General features: G+C 46.8%; 1 protein-coding gene across 14 annotated transcripts in view; it reads right to left on the bottom strand.

Annotated features, from left to right (window-relative positions):
- TNIK (TRAF2 and NCK interacting kinase) overlaps positions 1-23,681 on the bottom strand; it is a 382,525-nt gene that overhangs the window by 78,725 nt on the left and 280,119 nt on the right. For 10 of the 14 annotated variants that reach the window (XM_046658783.1, XM_046658791.1, XM_046658784.1 and 7 more), the window contains exons 11-14: positions 22,754-22,820; positions 18,875-19,079; positions 1,575-1,685; positions 635-721 (exon numbers count right to left, since the gene is read on the bottom strand). In XM_046658783.1, the coding sequence (XP_046514739.1) occupies positions 635-721; positions 1,575-1,685; positions 18,875-19,079; positions 22,754-22,820 (470 nt within the window). The remainder of the gene's footprint in view (positions 1-634; positions 722-1,574; positions 1,686-18,874; positions 19,080-22,753; positions 22,821-23,681) is intronic. The other 4 variants (XM_046658786.1, XM_046658792.1, XM_046658796.1 and 1 more) reach the window with 1 other exon arrangement.

Below are 23,681 nucleotides of genomic sequence, written 5' to 3'. Positions count from 1 at the left end.
AATGAAAGATATTGCCTAAATCATCTTTTGTTTAACAAAACTTGGACCGACAAAGGCCATTAGCAAGCTTATGTACAGGCTAAAAAATATCATAGTGTCACTGAATAAAAAATTCAGTTAAAAAAAAGATACGCCAAGCTCATTTGGAGAGCAGTGTAATAATAATAAAAAAGTACTTCAAGTGGAAGCCGCATGAGCAGGGAACACAAAATGTTCCCATCGTAAGGGTAAAACTAATAGTCTGCAAATGAAATATGACTGCAGAGCTGAGTGGGTTCTTCTGGAAGAGGTGCATTTTGCCATGATTGTGTTCCAGCATGTTGCAAATGACCTGAAAAATTACTCTGCAATAAACACAGTGGGTCTCAAAAACCGTCTGAACCTATAATAAGGCTGGATTCATGTTACAGTTTCACAAATAAACGGAGTTAATAAAGAATGCATAACCAGTGTATTAAATGTATTAAGACTCAGCAAACTGGGTCAGGAAATGTATTAAGTCTCTGTGAGATTTTAGAGGTTAATGAGGCTTGAAAGATCTCCTCTTCCGGACCGGCACATTAGGAGGACAGACACACACACACACACACAATGAACACAGAGCAGGTCAGCTGGCTCTTGGCTTTCCCATTACCAGAAGTAGAGCTTGTTCATGCAGTAGCTGCTGTTGCAAGATCTCTAACTGTCTCTGCTCCTCCTCTAACTGTCGCCTGATGTACTCCTGGAGAGGTAGGCAGCAGAGATTTCAGAGGAAAACAAAGAGAGAAAGAGAGAGAAAAAGAACCGGTAATTTCAAAGGTGACAAGAGCTGCCAAGTAAAGTGTGAAAGGAAGGATGGAAAAAAATACCCAGACACCTCCTCACAGAACAGGAAAAGTATGCCGCACCGAAGCCAAAGCATTTCAATGCAGTCAAAAGCACAAGCCCTCCAGCTCCAGCAGCTGGCTGAGACGGCTCAGGGCTTTGCTGCTACTATTAGGTTTTACTAAACCCAGCTACACTTTAAAGCTTTTTACTACAGGTTCCCTCTTTACGTGCTACCTGGAATTAACAATGCTATGAAATTCAGAGGCTCCTGTGCAAGCAGCAGCGATAAAATAATTGTTGAATGCCATCATGCACAGTCTTTGTAACGGAACCATCCTGCCAAGTTTCACTGTGCTGTTAGAATGTGGTCCTAACAAAAAGAGAGGGAGGCCTGCATCAATGGCTCAAAGTCATGGAGACCAGAGACGGCATGAGTAGAAAAGCTCTTCTGAAGCAATGAAAGAGGAGGACGTGGCTCATTTATCATGCTTCAGTGCTACCTTCAAAGTAGATACCCAGGGCTGGGAGAATCAGAAGATCAAGGTAAGCCCGGGGACTTTGGCTTGGGTAGGCAGCAAGGTTGAATGAGTGGGCATTGCCAAGGTTGTGCATTTGACTTCTTGAATAGGTAAGAATAATTGCTTGAGAAAGAGTAAAAACCTGCTTAAACTGAGCAGTCCTAAGAGAAGGTGACCCACACCCCAGAGATGGCTGGCACTGGAGTTCCCGCTGGGGCCACCTGTGGGGCTCCCTGGTCGCAGCTGTACCTGCTCGTGCTCCGCACGCCTCCTCTCCTCCTCCCGGCGCATTTGCTCCTCGTAGTGACGGCGCTGCTCCCGCTCCTGCTGCTTCCGCAGCTCCTTCTCTCGCCTTTGTTGCTGTGGGGCAACAAGCAGACAACCATGAAGGAAACAGGATCTGGCGGGGGGTGTCTGGAAACCAGCAGGGAAAGCTGCTGAACTGCGGACGTGAGTTCTTAACAGAGATGCCCACATGCCCGAAGGCTCTTCCTCTCTTGTGCTATTGGGGGCACATTGGCAGGGACGGGGTGACAAAGAGTAATTCAGTGTCATAGAGAACCACCTTCCATCTACCATGCAAGTAGACTCTCCAGGTTCATACGTATCCCAAGAAGTTCCCACTAAGCGGGTTCTCCTGATTGGCTGATGGGGGTTTTCAAATCAGGGGAGGAAACACCAGTGTATAATAAGTAACTTATTATGTATCACCAAACTGTTTATGAGATTCTATAGGTCTGAAAGCACATTTGCATGCTCATGTCACTCAATCTTTTTGACACCACGTAGGGCAAACATTTCATAGATAAAAAAAGCAAAAACCAGAGAAGTGAAGTGAAATATTCAAGGCCACACAGTAATTAATGGCTGAAGGTCCAAGGGAATTTACTGACTCCCACCCAGTCCCCTACCCTTTATGATATACCATGCTGCCTTTCTTTATTTTCTAGAGTATTCACCTTTAAGTGTTAATTTCAACTTCTTGCTCAAGTAAGACGCTTAAGCTCAGGAAGCATCAAGGTTATCTCCTACTATTACCATGCCTCCAACCCTGGACGGTGTGGTAAGCACCTTTCATGCTTTATCTTATTTAATCCTCACAAACATCTTCTGAGATAGGTATTATTATTATCCCCCATTTTATATGAGAAAACTGAGGCACAGAGAGATTAAGTAATTGTTCAAGGTCATGCCCACATTCAAGGTCAAACCCAGTACGTAGTGGAGCTTGATTTCAAAGCCAGGCAATGTGACTTCAACCTGAGCTCAATCATTCCAGAAGATGAAGAGGCAACAGGAGTGATAGAAAGATCACAAATTAATCCGGCTCTTCCCTATGTTCTCAGGAAAGGAGACTATCTTAATAGTCACAGGAGGCAATGTTTCTCAACTACGGATAGTACCGTTCCCCAATCCCTGGAGTGGTTGGAATGTGTCGGGGCATGTGTGAGTTTTTCTGGTTGTCCCAATGACTGGGGGACATGACTGGCATTTAGCATGAGGGGCCAGGGATGCTAAACATCGAAATGCTCAGGATAGTCATACATTACAAAATATTTTCCCATACCACACACTAGTAGTGCCTCTTTTGAGAAATGCTGCAGGCCCTTTGTGTCAGAGCCTAGTTTCTTTTCCTCGAATACGAGGTTTGGAGCGACATATCAGGGGGTCCATTCCCGTGTAATATTCTCAACAACACTTCACTGTCTGGCTGAGGAAACATGAGTCACTCAAAACAGAATGGACTGTGACTGTGTCACACTGACAAGCTAGCTCTATACAACCAGGATACAGCTTTCTAGTACAAAAGCTCTCTGTCACAGCCCCAGCTAAACCAACCACAGACAGTGAAACTCCAAAGAAGCCCATGAACGAGGAGGCCTTCCTGATGTGGCTCCTGCTTGCAATCCTCGGACCTGCTGTCTTCCAATAACCTCTGAGGCCTGAGAGATCAGCTGCATCTTTTGACCTCAATGTCTATCACTTCCACACCAACAGTTATTTGTCTGCCTTAGATTGTGGGCAATGGGGAGCCACTGGAGGACCGTCTGCAGCCAAATGTCACGACCAGACTTGCATTTTCAAGAGGCGTCCTAACAGCTATGGCAGGGGGCAAGATGAAAAGCTGAAACACAGTGTGAGGCCATTCTATGGAGCCAGGCAGAAAATGACAGGGCATCGATGAGTTAAGCAAAGGCAGTTGGACAGTCTATGTTCATAATCCCTGGTAAGGATGGAGATGCAGCCAAAAGGAAGAAAGACTAAAAACTATCCAGAGTTCCAGTCATTATAATAAGACTGGAGTGGATGCTTAGAAGTAGAAATCAGAATAAGGCTAAAATAAAATAGGCAAAATTTAGTGACTATGGGGTTTGTGAGAGTGAGTGAACTTCTTGGCCAAGAGGCATGGCGGATGGTGTGATACAGAGGCAGAAAAGCAGGTTTAGGGAAGCGAACGAGGAGTGTGTTGAGGAATAGGGACTAGTTAAGTTCCAGACAGGCAATTATTTGTTTTATGGAAAAATAATATAGCGAAGATGAGAGTAGAAAACATCATCACAGGAACCAGCTGAATAATTTGGATTACAAACCCAAAACAGAGATATTTCCAACACTCAAACAACATGAATCAATGCCAGCACAGAGAATAAAATAATTATGTGTACAGATCTGGCTCCTGGCAGGAAATAGCCCTAATTTAGCTAACATTTCAAATTTTCTACTCCCACCATTGGTCTCTTTCTTGAGGAAAAAAAATAATCAAGGCTTTTGGAGATCTAGCTGATTTTCATGTGAAAAAATTGTGCATTTTCAACCCCTCTGCCAGGAATCAATACTGCTTTATTATTCCATGCCACTCAGGTCCCTGCACAAGGTGCACACAGTATTGATTGCAACTCAAGAGAGTCTGGGCTTCCCAAGTACTCTGTAGTTTCTGAGAAAGACACTCGAAAGTGACTAATAATTAATAATGATCTCACTCAGATCAGCTGCCACTAACTCATGGAGGCATCTGCCAGGGCTTTGGTTCCTGTGGCGAGGTTGGAAAAATAAATCACTTCCCCAACATTCTCAGGGCACCTTGCCAATTTCCAGCTGCCGTGTCTCAATTTGAGTTAATGCCTTTCCTGGAAAAATGTTTGCTCTCTCTCCTCCTGGGTGTGGGGCTGTTTGAGGGGCCGTACCAAAACAGTCCGAGAAATATCATGTCCTTTGTCTCAAGCAGACACCTTTACAAAGCTCTGATGACTCTGGCTGGAAGCACCTCTTTGAAGGCAAGGAGTGTGCTTGATTCCCGCTGGACCCCCAGCCCCTCATGTGGGGCCTGGTACCTGGCAGGTGCACAAAGATGTTTTGAACTGAACTAAGAGAGTTGGGGCAAAAGAAGACAACACAGTATCCTCTTAAATTTCTTTGGGGGCAGGGAGCTGGCCCAGTGGCGTAGTGGTTAAGGTCGTGCACTCCACTTCAGCGGCCTGGGCTTCACCAGTTTGGATCCTGGGCACAGGCCTACGCACCGCTCATCAAACCATGCTGTGGCAGCATCCCACATAGAAGAACAAGAAGTACTTACAACTAGGATATACAACCATGTCCTGGAGCTTTGGGGAGAAAAAAACAAAAGAGGAAGATTGGCAAGAGATGTTAGCTCAGGGCCAATCTTCCTCACCAAACAAAGGGGGGGAAAGCCTGTAAATTTCCTTGGGGGCATTTTCCCTCCTATCAATACTTATAGTTTATATCATACCTGACATTATGGTTATCTGAGTATGCCTTACCTACTCTGCAATCTAGACTGAAAGCTATTTGTGGGTAGGGTCTCTTTTCCACTCCAGTTTTTATCTCCTTCTATATCCCAGATAGGGCCTGATATCATTGATATTTTTTGCATTGAAAACCATAAATTGGGTAGCAAGAGAAGAGGAGAAAGCTTGGCAGAGCCTCAGACCACCACTTCACCCTTCTATGTCCTTCTCAGACAGGGTTCCAGGCCAGAATATTCTTTCATGCTGAGCATAGACAAGGCTTGGGAATGTTTTTCTAAACAGAGAGCCCCCTACGGTTGGCCCTGGCATAGTACCTATTTGCCATCTTAGAGAGAGGCAGGAAAATAAGGGAATAAGAGTCAAGTTGGGAGGAGTGGAAAAGGGCAGAATCAAATGGTACTTCTAAATTTCATACAAATTATGCATCAAGATCACAGTGGTTCTGCCATCAAAAACAAAAAGGCTTAAACCAACCACTCTGAAACTCTTGGCAGATGCCCCAGCTATACTGAACTGTCTAAAAGTGTATTTGTATCCACCTCTTCCTGGAGGCATCTCCAAAACGCATCACTTAATATTAGACATTCAGTGGGTTCTTATAGGTTTCTTAATTGTTTTTTTTTTTTTCTTGGTTTGGGGATGACTGATAATACCCACTCTGAAAGTTTTCCAGGCTAAAGTCATTGCTGCCTTGCTCTATGGAGTAAGTCACCAGGGTCTCCCTGTCCCCTTTGCCTTCTGTTGGTGTCCCCAAAGGATAAATTTTTTAGGACAGTTTTGATTCTCCCATGGGTGTTCCCCTCAGGCCACCTCCAGGCAGAGGCTGAATGGCTGTACTTTCAAGTATATGAACTGGCTAGTTAATTTTAATGAGGAAATAATCCTGTCCTGCTCAGGACACCCTCAAAGGTTATACATTTATCCCAAATTGACTACGCAGAATTCTGACTCTTTAAATCTTTGCAAGAGAATATAACATTAACCCTTAAATATTCAATTCCTGTTAAATTTGTAAGAAATAATCCCTCATGGGTGTTCATCACCAAGGCTGCAGAGTTGATCTTTCTTTCCTTTTGTTTCTTTAAATGTTCTTGGTAGATTAAGTTTAACCAGCAGAAAGGTGTGAACTGCACCATAGTGCACTGGCTCTTGTAGAAGTGATTTTGATGATGCCATAAATTGCCTTTTACCGTGTTATCAGAACAGCTGAATAAAGCTAACCACTGTGTTTATGGTGGGAACGTAACCTCAGACATTATTCATATCACTACTCAACCACTACGAGGCAAGGGTGCAGATTTTTAATGGTCTCAGAAAGCTGGCCTGACTGATGGGTTTACTCTTATCTGATGGACAACATGAACCCTAAACCATTCGAGTTTGCCTCTTTTCTTAGCTGCCAGGACTCTCAGAGCCAGACTGTCGGCCCCCTCGGTCACCTGCACCTGCATGCCACGTTATGCAGACATTCTGTGAACTGACCCTACCCAGGCTTCATCTTGGTTTCTCTTTCACTTGATAGTCCCTTCTACTTTATTTTCTCGTTTACTTTATTTTTAGTTACTGTATAAATCTTTGTAAGCCACCTTAAGTCTTCTTTTTGGAATGAAGAAAAGTCACAAAGAAGGATATACACAAACAAAGAAATGAAGAAGTCTTGGCCCTCCATATCTTATGAAACCTCAAAATCTCCCTTGGAAAGATCAAAACGGAGATAAACGAGAAGTTGTAGACAAGTCATTTAGCTCTTTGTTTATAAAGATGCCACCTCTGCTTGTGTCACCTAAGCATGTGGTTAAAGCTGTTTTTGCAGCAGTGGGGATCACTCTGCTCTGACCCTGCCACGCCCTCTCACTAGAGAACTGGTTCAAGTGAGCGACAGTAACACACACAGAACTGACTGGGACCTAAAGGGAAACATAATCCAATCCCCCTTCTAATGTAAGTCTGCATTGTGGGTCTAATACCTGGGAGAGTATTCTATCAATTGGAGACAAAGTGGGAGGTACAGTGTAGCATAGAGGGAGGAACTGAGCAAATACACCTTATCTACCCCCATCACCGTTAGCATTTCCTTCAACATCCTCAAGAAATTCCAGACAGGATACTTGGCTGATTTTTTCTACTTACCAAATATTAAGGTTGAATTTGAGTCTTGTTCTCATGAGATTCTGGTAGATTTGGGGAAAACAAGGCTAGACGCCATCGTGTAAAGATTTGGGGTCCCGGGTTTATCTTTCGCATCATGTTTCCCGTTATAAAGACTCAGAGGTAACACCCACATATGAGAATTAACATCCCACAGCTGCAATGTGATGTGTCACTGGGGGAGGGGTGTGGATGAGAGAGGCCACAGCACTTGGGGGAAAGAACACTAGATCAGAAATAGTAAGACTAGATTCCAGTCCTGCTATGCCACCAATACAAACACTGCAGAGCCCACAGTCTCAATAGGTATTTGTTTAATAAATGAGTGACTGTTGCATGACCTTGAATAAGTCACTTCAACCCAACCTTCAACAAGGGGGCAGATTAGGTGGTCTTACAGATCTGTTCATTCTAAGAGTCTAAGCAAGGATGTGCACATAGAAAAGCAGAAATCTACAAACGATTCCAAGCAAGAAGTGAAGTGAAGCAGTTCTGGTTTGCTCGTGGAGAGCTCTGCTTGCGTTTCACCCTGGGTGACCTCCTGGAAGTGGTGAGAGGGGACCTCACTGACCATGGAAGACCTGACTCAGCCTCCAGAGGACAGGAAAGCAGCTGGTGCAGGATCAAGTCAGGCTCCTTGGGAATTACCTCAAACCATCCCCTCGACTCAGGGGCTCTCTGTTCAAAGACACTCGGAATGAAAGGACCCGGTTCGGTCTTTTGAATCGGCCGCACAGCACACATGCCCCCTCACTTAAATAGGGCTGCTCTGCCTAAGCTTTGCAGGAGCTGTACGTGGGATGACAGGCATTGAAGCTTCAGGGCATTCCACTGGCCCATTTTAACATTTGCTAAAGTTTCAGTTTTGGAAAGAACATTGCAAACCAACCACTGCGGGGCAAGGGCATGGTTCCTTGCAACTACCACTGGGATTCCAGACCTGCTTCACAGGAAGGATGGGAGAGTGATGGTGAAGCAGGCTGGCACCTCTGAATCCAAGGCACAACAAAGTAGTCAGAATGACAAAAAAGAAGAATCATTAATAATGAGAACAAACACTTATGTAGTGCCTCCTATGATGCCAGGCATCCTAAGCCCTTTACTCACATTAACTCATCTAATTCTTTCCCCAGCCTTTGAGGCACGTACTACTGCCATCATCCCCATTTGACAGACAAGGAAACTGAGCCACACATAGGCCACTATCTTGCCCAACTTCACTCAGTTGATAAGCGTAAAGCGAAGATAATATTCTGCGTCAGGCCCTTGCCCTGGTGCCTCTGAGAACTGGAAAGCAGCTGTTGAGACATCTATATATACAAAGCGAAAGACGTTGTCTTATGCTTTTTCAAGTGGCCATTTTTCCCTCTTTCTATCTTCACTTTGCTACCTATCCTTTCTTCATAGAACCAGTAATCAGAGAACCACTGAGAACACTAGACAGACTAGATATACTTCATTCTTTTCTTTTTACATCAACTTTACACTATTAAAGACAAACCAACCTACCCATTCAGATCTTTCCTGGAAAATCAACAGCCTAAATGAAGCCCTTCCTTTGAGCTCCCAGCCAACTTTTGATCAGTAGGCAGCCCCATGGCTAAGCACCACCTGAGTACACGTGTGCCGAGCTGGTCTTTACGCATGTGGAAAGGAACTGAAAGTTTTAAACAGACTGAGCCACAAGGAGGCTTACTGAAGAATCCTGGTCATGCCTCTTCTCCCGATGCTCAGCAATGTGATTATTCAAAAGTTCCTTATTGTCTCTGAGCTGCAGTTTCCCTAGAGAGAATGGCTACCTGGGTTCTCCTGAGTAGGATACAGAGGCGCAAGAATGGCCCAATGGACATCTGAGTACCTATGACTCTGGAGGCTGGTGTAAAAGTCAAGCGCAAATGTAGTCCCCAAATTTCTCCTGCCACCATTCTGAAGCCTTATAATGAGACTCTCAGATTGAGTCCTAAGAAAGCAAGCCCATTATAAACCTTTTTATTGATACAATGGCTCCAGACAGGGCCACTCCAGCACATCTGGGATGACACGAAGATGCTAAATGATAATCATATGTGGAAAGGTCGCAGGAAGTGGTAACATTTGGAGAAGACCATTATCCCCACCTGCAGACATTTCTGAGCTGCCATGGAGGGCATTTTAGTTTTCTTTGGCGAGCTGTATTAATGCAGGGGTATCACAAGGATTTGAATCAGTCACAGGATACATTCCCTAACATTAGGAGTTGCTCAAAAACAGAATACACTGCCTCAAACCTCTAAACGTGTAAAGCAGAGATTATATGTTAAACAGGTTAAACGACTCTGAGGAACATCGTCAAAGGGATTCTTGCTTTGAGAGAAGAATTGGCTTAGAACACTTCTGAGGTCCCTTATGTTCTCCTGCCTCTATAATTCTATAAAACGGCTCAGTGAAGAAAACAGGTGAAATGAAAACAACTCGATTTAAATGTCATATAAAATAATACTTTCGGTGAAACTATTTTGTTGGCATAGTTTTAAGGTTAGGGACAAATAAAAACAATGATGTGAAGCATTCATCAACATAAAAGATGCAGACTAGACGTAATGAAAGAGTGCCATGAAGACCCTAGACGATGGAAGGTAGGTCTGTCACGTCTATTCCATGCTGTCACCGAAAAGCAACCCCTGCCATCCACCTAAGGTGTTCTAGATACACTGAGCGCCAGAAACTGCCTAACGCTGGTTTTCTTGCAGTTTGAAATGCTATACATATAAAACACCAGCATACCCTTCCCATTCCTTGAAAGTGTAGGAAGGAGTCTGACCAAAAGGATATCAAGTATCAGTAACATTTTAAGCTGCAGGATAGGAATTTCAGCCCAACTTCCTCACCGAGGCAGGAAACCCCTCCTATCATCGGACCCAGGTGACCAAGCAGATAAAGCCTGGCCTCTTACAGCTCAGCAGGTAAGTGAGAACAAGGAGCCCCTCTGCGATCCACTGAGAAGCAGGGTTCCGACATCCATGCCAACCACTCGGCCTCCTGAAGCACAAGTGTGATTTACAGGCACACACGACCACACAACACTGTCAGAGGCCCGTGGGCAGGCCCTGCCCCGGACAATGAGCATCCAGTTTGCTAGCCTGGCTCCCAGCTGTTTCATAATTTCTGTTCAGTTATGGAAATAAGACAGCAAAAGCCCAGCTAGAAAGCATTCGGTGCTCGTGCTGATGTTAACGACATCCAGGAATAAAGGGCTGCTCTGCCCCCCACGAGCGGCCGCTGCTCACAGGACACATTAGGATGCCTGCAGTCAATGATTAAATGAACTAAAGGCCATTTCTCAGCAGTGTCGCTGAATTAACACTGCAGGCCCTGAAATGGGGGAGTTATTCTTGTTCACGGTGCTTTCTTCTGGCTGAGGAGCTGGGAGAGTGGTCCAGTGGGTGGAATGCAGCATTCCATCTCCCGCTTGCTCGGGCTGCGTTCAGCTGTGAGCCCTCACCCTGAAAAGAGATGACTCCGAGTGGCAACAACATGCAGCTAACGAGCAGCAAAGACTGTTCCCTTTATGTTCAGTCTCGTCTTGAATTTATTTAGGTGCTTACTGGGCGCCAGGTGCTTTTGTAAGTGCTTTGTATGTATTAACTCATTTAACCCTTGAAACTACTACTGTCATTTTATAAACAGGCAAGCTGAGGCATAAAGAAGTCACGTCCTGCCACGATCACAAAGGCAGTAAGTGGCAGGGCCAGGATTCAAACCCAGGCAGTCTCTTCCTGTACCCTTGAACAGCCTTGTTTCTACATTCTTGGTGAAACAATCACGCCCAAGGGACTGTGTCCCTGATGCCCAGAAACTCACTATTCAGACATCACAAGATCTCTACCTTCTTAGGGGTTTTTTAGGTACTGACAGGAGATGAGGTTTGATGCAGCCACGTGGTGGCAATGATGGGATCAGAATTATACAGTGTTGGAAATGACAGTGAAAAATACTGATGAGAAAATCTATCGAAAAGCAGAGCTTCTCCCAGGGAAGGTCCCCTGAGGCTTGGCTGGAAACACGAGACTTTCCAAGGTGGCAGTTGATCCTACAAGACAAGGTACATCTGGATGGATGAAGAATGGGCTGCCCATCTGTGCTGGCAAGGCCAGGACTGCAGACAAAGTTAACAGTAGACAGATGTCCCAGCCAGACACAACAAGAGGGGTGCGCTCAGAAAGAGCCTCTGAGAAGGGATGGAAAAGCCTAGGTTTCACAGTAAACAAGGAAGGTACGTTAGAGAATTAAGGAAGGCCTGCAATGGGAAAATGCTGTCTATCTAGAAAACCCTTAAAACAAAAAAGCTGACAACAACGTTAAAGTCATCAGTTCCAAAATAACAACAAAATATTGACCCAACAATGTCAATCCACTCTTGTGAACGGCATTGTGCCTAGTCTTCTGTGTATATGGTTCCATTTACTTCTCTCAACAATTCTGCATAGTAAATAGTATCTTGATTGTGTATATAAGGAAGCTGAGGTTGAGAGAGGGGAATTTGCCGAAGGCCACGTGGCTGGAATTAAACCTTGGTCTCCACGGATTCAAGGCTGGTGCACTTTGCCTCCATGCTAATCTGCTATCCAGCCATTTAAAAATTGTGGACTTTTTTTTCTCTTAATGACATTTCTACTAGTACAACATTCTTCCCAAAGCATGAATAAAAACTTAGCTGTTGGTACATTTATTTTAATAAATTCAAGAGGGTTTTACTGCTGCACATAAAAGAGCTTAAACTTTTGGAAATTATACCTGACTTCAGTCAAAGGCACCCACTCCAATAATAACAACAGCTAGTATTTATTCAGTGTGTTCTAAGTGTTGATAGTATTCTAAGGCTTTCTATGAATTAACTCATTCAATTCTCACAACAGCCCCAGGAGGTAACTGTTATTGTTATTTCTAGTTTCACAGATGAGGAAACTGAGGCACAGAAAAGTTAAAGAACTTAGCTTTAATAAGTAAGATAGCCAAAATATTCCTGTTAGCCAAAATACTACTCTTAACAGAATTTCCCCAAATGCTCTGTTGCCCATGGGACTTGTCAGAGCTTCAGTATGTTGTGCACACAGTGACTCTTAAAGAGATATGCAGCTCCCCCAGCACCTCCCCACCTTTTTCGGTCTAAGAGCATCCAGGAAAAACTACTTGGGTTCCACGGAACAACCTCGCACACCAGCGGCTTCTCTGGTTTGGGCTCCAGCTGGCAGAGCTTCTGTGAGACTGGCCTGGTTGCCCCGAGCGAAAGCGAATGCTAAGAGAGAATGTGGGCAAAGCTGACCACAAACGGATGCACGTGTCATTATGAAGAGTTCTCTACTCAGAAGCATGAGGTGGGTCTCGTCATCAATACTTAAACTGGATTGGATAGGTCCTTCAAAAGTGAGAGCTGCTCCCTTCTTGGCAGTTGACAAAGTGCTTTCACATGCATTTTCCTGGTAAACCCTCAGCACAACTTTGGTGGTGGGAACAGGCTGTGTTGGCAGCCTCCCCATAGAGCTCAAGAAGACAGGACATACGGAGACCAAGGGGACCGCCAGGGCATGCAGGTGGTACACAGAGGCCCTCAAATTCAAACCGACGACTTTTCACTCCAAGTCCAGGTCTTCTGACTTCCTGAGCAGGTTGCTTCCCTTCTCCCAAGAGAGAGAGGTAATGAATGCATTTCTAGAGGGTACTACACTAAAACTACTTTTTAAATATCTCCTTTGTCACTGATACTAAAGGACGGCATTATCTTACTCGACCTTTGGGCAGCATTCTGCAGACCTGGCCCCTTTAACTCCATCCTTAGGCTGGAATACTCGATTTTCTTTGCCATGACATCAAACTCTCCTGGTGTGCCTTCTACGTCCTTATCAGTATCTTTGCTGACTTCTCCTCCCCTTCTGAGTTCTCAGAGCTCAGGCCCAGACTCTCTTCTCTTCTCTATGTATACTTCAATCCCACAAACCAATAATTTCCATTTTTTTCTGTCCTCAACCCCTCTTCTATGGCTATATCCATATGATCCAACTGCATCCTTGGCGTCACCGCTGGCCACTTCATATGCATCTTACACTCACTATGTTCCAAATCGATCTCCTCCTGCTCCCAAGCCTGGTCCTCCGCCCAGATGCTCCAGTCCGACATCGGGAACCTTCTGTGACTGCCTGCTCTCCCTCACCCGTGACGTCTAATCAACCACCACGTCCTGCATCTTCTACAACTTCTGCAACTTCTCTCCCAGTGTCCACTTTTCTCAATCCCCACTCCAGCCATCCACCTGAAGCACACCCCTCCCCGGCCTGGACTCACTTGTCTCTCCTACCCACTCCTGCTTTCTTCCAATCACTTTCCTTGCAGCAGCCGAAGTTTCATTTTAAAAACGCAGTTCTGATCATATTTCCATGGTTGGAAAATGTCAATGCTTTCCCACTATTCTTAGAAGAAAATTCACAATTCCTTAATTTGGCCTGTGAAGCCCCACCAGACTGTGCCTTGGATTCCCAGCCTGGCGTTCCCGCACACCTTGCTGCCCTCCATCAGCTGGATATGACCAACAGGCCTCCGAGCCCGGCCAGGCTCCCGCCCCGTGGCTCACTCAGTTCACCATTCACTATAGCAGTCTGGCAGCGGTAGTGAACGTTTATTTGGGTGTTTATTTGCCTACTGTCTGTGTCCCTCACAGATCTGGTCTTCACAAGGGCAGCCTATATTCCCAGTGTCCAGCACAGCACTTGTACAGTGGAGGTATGCATTCACTGCATTTGCGGAATGACTGCCTTTGGAACAGGAAAAAGGTTTTAATTCTACCATACACTTTTAAAAAAACAATTGAGCCCAACATCCTTGAAAGCTGCAGTCACTCAAAATAAACAGTTGGAGCCTTATAGGGACTTCATATGTGTGAAGTACCAGGCTCTCATTTTATATGTTAGTGCTCCACTATTACTGGCCATTAGGATACAGCTGGTAATTCTTTTTTTTTTTTTCCTTTGGTGAGGAAGATTGGCCCTGAGCTAACATCTATTGCCAATCTTCCTCTATTTTATATGTGGGATGCCACCACAGCCTAGCTTGATGAACAGAATGTAGGTCGATGCCTGGGATCTGAACCTGCAAACCCCGGGCCGCCAAAGCAGAGTTCGTGAACGTAACCACTATGCCACGAGGCCGGCCCTACAGGTGGTAATTCTTTAAAAGAAATTTCAGGTGATACAACCAAAGCACTAGGACATCTTTTACCTAGAACTGGTTGTTTTTATAACTAGGTCACGTTAGGATGGTCTTAAAGGCACTAAAGGAGATCTAGGTGGCTTGAAAAACTTAACTCAATTCTCTGAATAAACTTCCTGCCGTGGAGGAGGGTGGTGCTCCTGGGGTCAGTCTGATTCTTTCCTGTGACCTAGGGACTCTCCTCCAAACGGGCGCTCAGCAAGTTGACAAAAACATAGAAATCACTAACATCCTTTCAAAACTCTCAAGCAGAATCAAGCATCACTACAAATCTTCTGTGCAAGGTTAGTGTGAAAAGATAACCAGAGTCGAAAGCTCGACACGTCCTGGGCGCTCCGTCTGTGATGGAGAATAGGACAAGCTGCATGTTGTCTAGGCCAAGTGACGGGAACTTTTATGGAACTGAATCAAGTACAAGAGGCTCTCTGTGCTTCTCACTACTCACTACTGATGGACTCATTCGCTTCAGCGGGGTTTAATCAAGTGCCTGGAACTTAGTTATAAATTGTACTTTATCATCAGTCAGAAGCGGAGAGCCTTATGATATCGTATTAACTCTGTGTGGTGGCAGAGGGTCACCAGACATCATGGTGATCACTGTGCAAGGTACACAAATGTCGAATCACGAAGTCATACACCTGAAACCAATATAATAATGCATGTCAATTACACCTCAATAAAAATAAAATCCGAGAGTCTTGTGCCCACCATTTAACTAGCCTGCAGCCACGTCCTTTTCATGAGCTGATAAATGACTGCACTCAGTTTACAGTCAAAGTCCTTCTAAGAATATATAGTTACTGATTTAGAACCTAGCCAAATCCACATGGTTACCCATAAATAGCAAAGACGTGCAGGGCTTCCTCAGAAACCTCTGGTAGGAGGTGACATCTGAGATCACTGAGGAATACGAAGACTACAACCTACTCAGCCCCATGTCACCAAAGGGCATCGGAAGGGCCTTTATCTCGAAATGGGAACGTATTTCCTAGGACGCCCACAAGAGTTCACCCCACCCACAATGAAGCTAAATTTGCCAGTCTCACCCGGGGCTCTTGCTGCTCCTGTGTGACAATGCAGTCCAAGTTCCTACTCAGGACACTAGAAACACAAGGCGTCCCCACAGGCCAGGGCAGCAGATGGGGATGCAGCAGGTGCGGGAGAGGAGTCCCTGGGGGCAGAGTCATTACTGAAGGGTTCAGAACGTACAGCCATGTGAGTATTTAGTGTTTCTTTTTCCTCTCTATCGAGCAATAGGGGCAAGATAAAGGATCAAAAGATAAGGTGGGTATCACCTCTGGCTGCCCTTCGGCCACAGCAGTCCTGCCTCTCGGGGGAAGGTAGGTTCATGCCCATCGGTGCATCAGGCAAAGGGCATGCAGTGGCCTTCTGCGTGCGCCGGCACTTTGAGGGTGTGTCCCTGTGGCTAGACGTGTCCCTCTGAGTCTGAACTCTGACTTGCGTCCAAGGTAGAGGCTCCAGAAAATGCCATAAAAGGAGAGACACGAGGAAGGCTCTGTGGCTCTGCCTGGGAGCATGAGAGCGAGATCCCAGCTCAAATATGAGCACCTGCTGGCGACAACTTCTTTGCCCTTGCTCAAACTCCTTCCGTTCTCAGGGTGGAAGTCCACAGACAGGTAAAGAATCTGGAAAAGCTTGCTGACCGTGGCTTATCAGCAGAGAGGCAGGACGGAAGCAGTGATAGCACCTGGTTTCTTCTCAAGCTGTGTGACCTTCAGTAGATGATTAACCTCTCGGAGACTCAGCTGCATTGTCTTTAGAAGAGGGGTTATCGTGAGGATTCCAGGAGACCAGTCACATAAAGTGCTGAACAGACTGCCTGTCATGTGGTTGGTGCTTCATGACTGTTAGAAATGACTATTCTAACAACTCGATAAAAAAACATGTAAGGTCAAATAGATCGTGCCAGGTAAGAAGGGGAAAAATATAAAAAATAAAAACAAAACAATGCACCCTCTGAAAACACTTTGCACTAAATGAGGATCTAGGTTCAAAGGCCAAGAGTTCTTATGTTAAAATTTTTTTTAAAAAAGGAAATTCATCTAAGTCTGTGTGTGTGTGTCACGCGTGCATGCACCCATGTACATATTTGCATTCTTGAATATTGTAAATGCTTTTCGGGATGACAGTGGGAATTTTCTAGGGTTACACATGAAGTGCCTTTAGCCTGAAACTAAGCATAGCAAATTGCTAGGCAAAGAACCCACTAACTAAGGCCAACGGTCAAGCTTCCTTCCAGGGTGTGACTCCAGCGAGGTGGCAGCCTTGGGAAAGGCTCCTGGAAGGCATGAACCACAAACCAGGAAAGCAGCAGGGAAGGCGGGATTGGGGGCAGAGCCTGAGGGGACGCTGCTTAGCTGGAGAGACGGGGGCTCAGGAATCTCAAGGAGTAAACCCTGGATCCAAACAGCAGAGGCCTGTGGTCCTCAGGAGACCTGAGACTGGAGCAAACGACATGGCTCTGGGCTGGGGCCAGGACAGCGGCCACAACTGGGCTGGGTGGGCTGGGCTGAAGGAGACTACACCAGGGCCCAGCTGCAAGGGATTTCAATCTGTGCCCAGGAGAGTAACCTGCGGCTACACGTGGTCCTTCACTTTGGAGAGCTGCCTGGTGAACGCCCAGCTCCCTCCAGCCGCCCCTACCTGCTCCTTTGAGGGTTCCTCCCTGCAGCCCTGAAGAGCCTCTGTCCACCCCAGCGTCATTCCTAGACTAGAAGGAGGTCAGTGGCAGACTCGCCTGCACTCAGCTGTCTTCACCCCAACGGTATTACAGACTTATACCGCTGGCTGCAGCCTATGAAGATCAGTCCTGAGGATCACGTTTAAGGCCCCGGCACATACCTGCACTCACCGTCTCTGGGCTTGCGTGGACTTTGGGAGCAGGGAGACCTGGGTGCGAATCCTGACCTCGCACTTACTGGGCCTGTGACACGGGACCAATTACTTCCCCTCCCTGATCCCCGGTTTCTTCTTTGTTAAATGGGGATTATATGCATTTTGTAAGAGAGAGAATGGATATATACAAAGAGATCATGATAGTACATGAGATCCTGGATACAAGCAGAGCATCCCACCTGGGACCCGGCACACAGAAGTCACTCAATAATTGCAAACGTTGGGTATTACCGTTGCTGGTCAGCACACTAATTCTCCAGGGACATAATGAGGTGATGGGATTTACTGCAAACTGGAATTGAGGCCCTCCCTGATTTAAACCAGGGACATTGGACCTGGATGTGCCATTTAAAAAGCAATCTGTTGCTGGTGTCTGCAGTTTACCATCCTCTAACTGCAGCGGCCACCTAACAAAGCAAGTGAATTGCTGTAAACCGTTAATAAGGAGCAAGACGGTGTTTGGGAAAAGGGTAAAATTACTGCCCCATTACCGCGCAGCCAGTTAACCTTTCATCTGCCATCCAACTTCCCCAACAGCTATGCTCTCCCAGCCTCTCAATTGTTGGAGGCTTTGATTTACCTGGCAGAGGAAGGAAGCCTCGGCGCAAGGCTCTGAGAAGGAGGCTTTAAAACACATCTGTAAGACCACAGGGTAGAGCCTCACCAGACAGCCATGCAGGGAAGTGTGCCTCGCGTATGGTTTCCCACCGAGATGACGGCCATGCCTGCTGGTGAAGGCAAGTGCAGCCCACAAACCAGAGGACAGGCCCTGGGTACCAAAGGGCATGTGGAAGGATTTGTGAAATGCTCTCCCCAGTGTTCAGAGGAGGAACAAAGGATTATCCAGAGGCAGGCCCTGCTTTTCCATACTTGACATTTCACTGTGGTCTAGTTAGCACCTATATATCACTTCTCAATTGTTGACTCATTCATTCGTATATTAACTCATTCATTCCAAGAATATTTTTGAGGCACCTACTGTGTGCTCAGCACTGTCGTAGGCAGGAGAGATACATAATGTAGAGATACATCAGGGATAAAAGAGACAAAATCCCCTGCGCTCAGGGAGTTTACATTCCAGTGTCAGACACAGGGAAGTACGTGGAAATTATGAGCGCAGGTGACAAGAGCAGGTAAAAATAATAAAGCAGGGAGGGGCAACAGGACATGCTAGAGGGCGGGGGTGCGATGTTAAGTGAGGTGGTCAAGGAGGCCTCACTGAGGAGGTGACATCTGAGTAAGACTTGAAGGGGCCGAGGCCTCCACCTGCTTTCCTGAAGCGACCACACCAAGGTCCCAGAGCCCCAAGCAGGACAGTCCTCTGCTTGTGAGAGCCTTGGGGCCTCGTCCCCCTGCAGTGAAGGTATGTGGGCTCCCAGCAGGCTGCGGCCCCACGCCAGGGTGGGATGGGGCCAACACTTGAGCCCTGGGCGGCAGCCCCAGCACAGAGACGCAGGGCCAGGAGCGAGTGGTCCTCACCTCCTCCAGGCGCCGCCGCTGCTCCTTCTGCTCCTCAATGCGCTTCTGGCGCTCGGCCAGCAGCTGCCGCTTGTGCTCCTCGTTCTCCCGCTGCTGCTGCTCCAGCTGCTGCCGCCGCAGGGCCTCCGAGCGCTCCTTGTTGGCCAGCTGCAGCCTCAGGAAGTCCCGCCGCAGCGTCGACTCCCCTGGCAGATTCAGGATGGAGCTGTGGGCAGGAGAGAGAGGTGAGGAGCCCGCATGGGCCAGGGCCATCGCCGCCTGGCTCCTGGGGGAGGAGACCCCATACGCGGGGAAAGAAGCCACCTGCTCAAGCACAGGCTCCTAGATCCTCCATGAATTACGTTACTCACCCACAAGGGAAGCAGAGTCAAGGCAGGAGACTAGTGTCCAGCCTTCCTTTGAGTGTGACTACTGTATACACACGTGGTCTCCATCCTAGAGGGATGTCACATCCTAGAGTAATCACCTCTGTCTAGGCCTGTCCACACCACTCTCTCACCCTTGAGACGTAGCAAAGATCTGTTTCCAAGGTTTTGATGATTGTGCAAGCCCTGTGCCCCAGACTGGCTTCTTTTCACGTTTAGGAAAGGCGAGAAGAAAGCCAGCAGATGAAAATGGCCCACGGGGAGCAGTAAGGGAGCGCACTCTGCCTGGACGAGCTCATCACCCTCTCCCACATCACCTCCTGGACTCCGCACACCAACCCCAGCAGGCAAAGGGCAGGCTGCTCACAGGAAGACAGGATGAGCCAGGGATGGAAGGTGCCCGAGTCAAGGTTGGCACAGAGCCTGGACTTGAACGCAAGTCTGCCAAGTCCGAGAGCTCCGAGCTTGCCTCACCGCACCACTGTGAAAGGGAAGTTAAATGGTTTGGTTCTGGCCACAGGGGGGCCACCTGGGACTTCAACCCAGCTCACTGATTCCTAGATTCCGTTTAAACACCATGGGCCTCAGTTTCCTCATCTGTAAAAGGGTGGTTGTGCATGATGTGTGTGCATATGTGTGTGTGTGTGTGTGTGTGACAGAGAGAACAAGGGAAGGAAACACTATAAGCAAACTCCACCCACTTGACTGGAGGTCAGGGCTGCCCTCCTCTCATCTAACCACAGGCGGACAGCTCAGGGCTACAGACTCCTTGGCAGCCTAACAGGGAGGTGGGAAAAGGCCCCAATTTGTTCATACAAATCTAGCTCTTTTCATCTTTATGGCAGCATCCACTTAAAATAAACCCATTAAACAATTACTGAGCACCCACTAAGCAGCAGGCACTGTAACAGGCTCTAGTGGATACAGCAGTAGCTAAACAAATTCTCTCTCTAGTTATCTTCTTGTGGGGAAGAGAGATAGTTAGACAACTAATTAGACAGGCAGACAAATTATTACAAGTAATGTAATTTCAGGTATTAATAGGCTTGACAGAAGACAAAAAATGTAAGCGTTTAAGAGCGACGGTAGCAGGGCGCTGGGGCAAGGATTATGGGTTCTGCTTTAGTTGGGGTGATCAGAGGAGACCTATCTGAGGAGGTGACAGCTGAGCCAAGACTCAAATTATGGAGAGTCAGTCCCACGAAGAAGCAGGGGAAGAAAGCCTGCGGTGGGAACAGGTGTGGCCTCTCTGAGGAACCGAAGCCCCTGGTCTTCCCAGAGCGGAGTGAATGAGAGGACAGTGGGATAGAGGAGGTCGGAGACACAGGGCAGACCGCGTGAAGCGTGGGGCCATGGAAGGCACGCAGGGAAAGCTTATAAGCAGGAGAGAAACAGAGCAGAGGCATTTGGCTGCAGAATGAACAGTCCACGGGAGTATGACGGCAAGCAAGGCTACCAGTGGGGCTGCTAGGCGGTGGCCCCGGGGTGCACTTTACCCCGAGTGGGAGCGGGGGGATGGAGGCTGGGAGAAGTGCTTAGGGACAGAGTTAATGCCACCTGTTGATGGAGCCAAAGTGTGGAGTGAGAGATGACTTGCAGGTTTTGTCTTGGCACCTGGGCAGCGGCTGTGACACAGACTGGGATGGGGAAGGCTGCGGGAGGAGCAGGCTTGGCGGCAGTTGACAAGGGGTCATTCTGTTTTGGAGAGTGGTTAGCGTGCAGTGTGAGATACCGCCATAACATGACGCAAAAAGTCTTCATTCGTGACGTTCCATACAGAACGCCGGCTTTCTACTAGTAGCCTCCCCTGAAATGTCCAGCCTCTGTGTAGAACTCTAAAACAAACCCCAAATGATGGCGTTTATCTACACAGGCCACGTGCTCCGTGCATAGGCGGCAGAGCTTGAAGAACCCAGGATCACATGCACACGAGGATGCTCCATCAATTATGAATCGATGTTGAATCAGTGCGAGGTGATCTGAGTTATATTAGTGACTCAATCATTAACTCGGTGTGTGACCCAGTTGCCATCCTTGGGCTGTGACCTCATTTCTAAAATGAGATAACCATTGTCCCTTTCTGCTTTTCAGGATTTCATGAAGATTAATTACATGTGTCCATAAAACAAGACTTGGACTATAATCTTCAATGTGATATCATGACATGCTACAATTACAGAAGTGTTAAGGCATGGCTAGGTCAGCCCACTAAGTGACTCACACAGTTTAGTAAGTATTAGTTACAACAGGGCTTCTCAGTTCCAAGGACAGTGATCAGAAGGGCTGACATGACCGTCTGGGTGCGCTCTGGAAAAACAGTGTACACCTTCTCTGAAAGCAGGGCATTTGGTGCTTTGCCTTCCAAGAATGTTCATTTTCCATGTCATCACCTGACAGTCATCACCTTCATGCAGCTAAACTGGGGGCATCAGATGGAAGGGAAGAATTCCCCTTCAGTCTTTGACCTTGAAGATTCCCAGAGCAGGTGAAAAGAGAAAACCCGGATGGCCCTGTAAGCTCAGTTCCACCCTCTTCCCGTAGTTTAGCAATAATCCAGCCCGGGAGGTCTGAGCCGGCTCATTCTGGAAGCAGTGGCTGTGCTGGCCTTTCCCCTGCTCAGGAAGCTCTGCCTCAGTGGTACGGGACCTGTTCCTTCTCCTGAAGCACTGGGGTCCCCTCCTTGGAAGGCTAGAGGACAGAGACCCAAATACCCTGGTGACCCTTCTACTTGAGCGTTTTCCCCAATAAATCTCACTTCACATGTTCAGTGTACCCGCCATAGTGTGTAGGCCTGCACCCCTTGACCCACCAAACTGCCATGAGCTGAATTCTCTCATGAGAGAGAAATCTTAGCAGTGTGAGCTCATGGGCCTTTGTTTATGAACACAGACTAGAGGAAAGTCAGAGTCAAAGTCAAGTGAAAATCAAAACGTAGGGGAGACAATAATGGAGCAGCACTTGACTGCGGTCCAACCCAGACAGCCAGAATGGGCACAAAAGCTTCCACTTAGGGTTCACCTCTGGAGTATAACTTCATTTCCCGGAAATCATTTCCTCTTGGATTTGGCTGCAGTGAAAATACCAAGGCATGTGACAAGGACACTGGCTGTCCTCATGGGCTTCTCAAAGGTAGGGAGTAATGAACCGAGCAACTCAAGTCCAAAAATACCACTGAGGTTCCCAGAAAGTTGCAGTTTTGGGTACTTCTAGTCCTGTATTGCCCAGATAATTGCCTTCTGCTCATTCTCCATGTTAACTAGTGAGGAAACAAGGTCTTAGAAGAGAGACCATAAATCTTGGGGGACAAGATAAAGAATATGCTGATTTCCACGTTTCCGTTAAGAGTCTGCTTAGGGAAATTTTCCCAAATTAATGAGTATGTTTGTGGGCAATAAATTAAATAAGATCACCCTGCTGGATTCTTAAAAAATGAACCTATAAATCAAAAGGAAGTGAATCTCACACAAGCACAATTCAGAACGTGGAAATGAGAAGACGGTTCTGCCTTTCCCACCTGGGCTCTCCTGAGTCGTTCTCCTCCTCTTCCTCCTCACTTCCGCTGTACTCATACTCGGTCTCATCTGAAGAGAGACTCACAGAATGTTAGTGCACCAAAGATGCTACAGCTCAGCAAAGCGCCCCGCCGCCCGGCCTCCCTTGTTTTATCAGTAAGTAAATGAGGCCCAAAGAGATGTCACTAACGCTGAGCTGGGACAAGCTCCAGGCCTCCCGACTTGTGTGCTAACGGTTCCCACCAGCTGGATTCAAGTCCATGCAATTAATCCCATCCAAGACTGTCCCATGGACTGGCCCCGTGGCTGAGAGGTTAAGTTCACACGCTCAGCTTTGGCGGCCCAGGGTTTTGCTGGTTTGGATCCTGGGCGCAGACATGGCATCGCTCATCAAGCCATGCTGAGGTGGTGTCCCACATGCCACAACTAGAAGGACCCACAACTAAAATATATACAACTGTGTACTGGGGAGCACTGGGGAGAAAAAAATGAAAAATAAAATCTTAAAAAAAAAAAGACTATCCCAGCTGACTCTCCATATCTGTCCCTAATGCCTAGCGTTCACATGAAAATGAAGACAAGGAACTGAAAACTACCTTTTCAGTTTGTGTTGAAGTCCATTATAGGACCATCTAAACCAATCTTTTATTGGCCCACTGTTAACTTATTGATGGCTTTCATCATTTTTTATGTAGGAGCTCTGTTATGACTTACATGGACTCACAAATTGCTTTTAGATATCTTGATAAATACCAGAAAGAAACTTCTGACAATGTGCTATTAAAACTACAGAGTTACATGTGTTTAGATTGACCCACTGGGGACATTCATTGAATTCATGAATATGTAAAGTAATTCAGTAATATGTTAAGCAGGTTAACATGCAATAATGAATAAGACTGAGTCTTTGCTTTGGAGGAGATCAGAATT

The sequence above is a fragment of the Equus quagga genome, chromosome 4 (genome assembly GCF_021613505.1).
Source record: "Equus quagga isolate Etosha38 chromosome 4, UCLA_HA_Equagga_1.0, whole genome shotgun sequence".
In the NCBI taxonomy this organism is placed as follows: Eukaryota; Metazoa; Chordata; class Mammalia; order Perissodactyla; family Equidae; genus Equus; species Equus quagga.
This window is presented reverse-complemented; position numbering and strand designations above follow the sequence as displayed.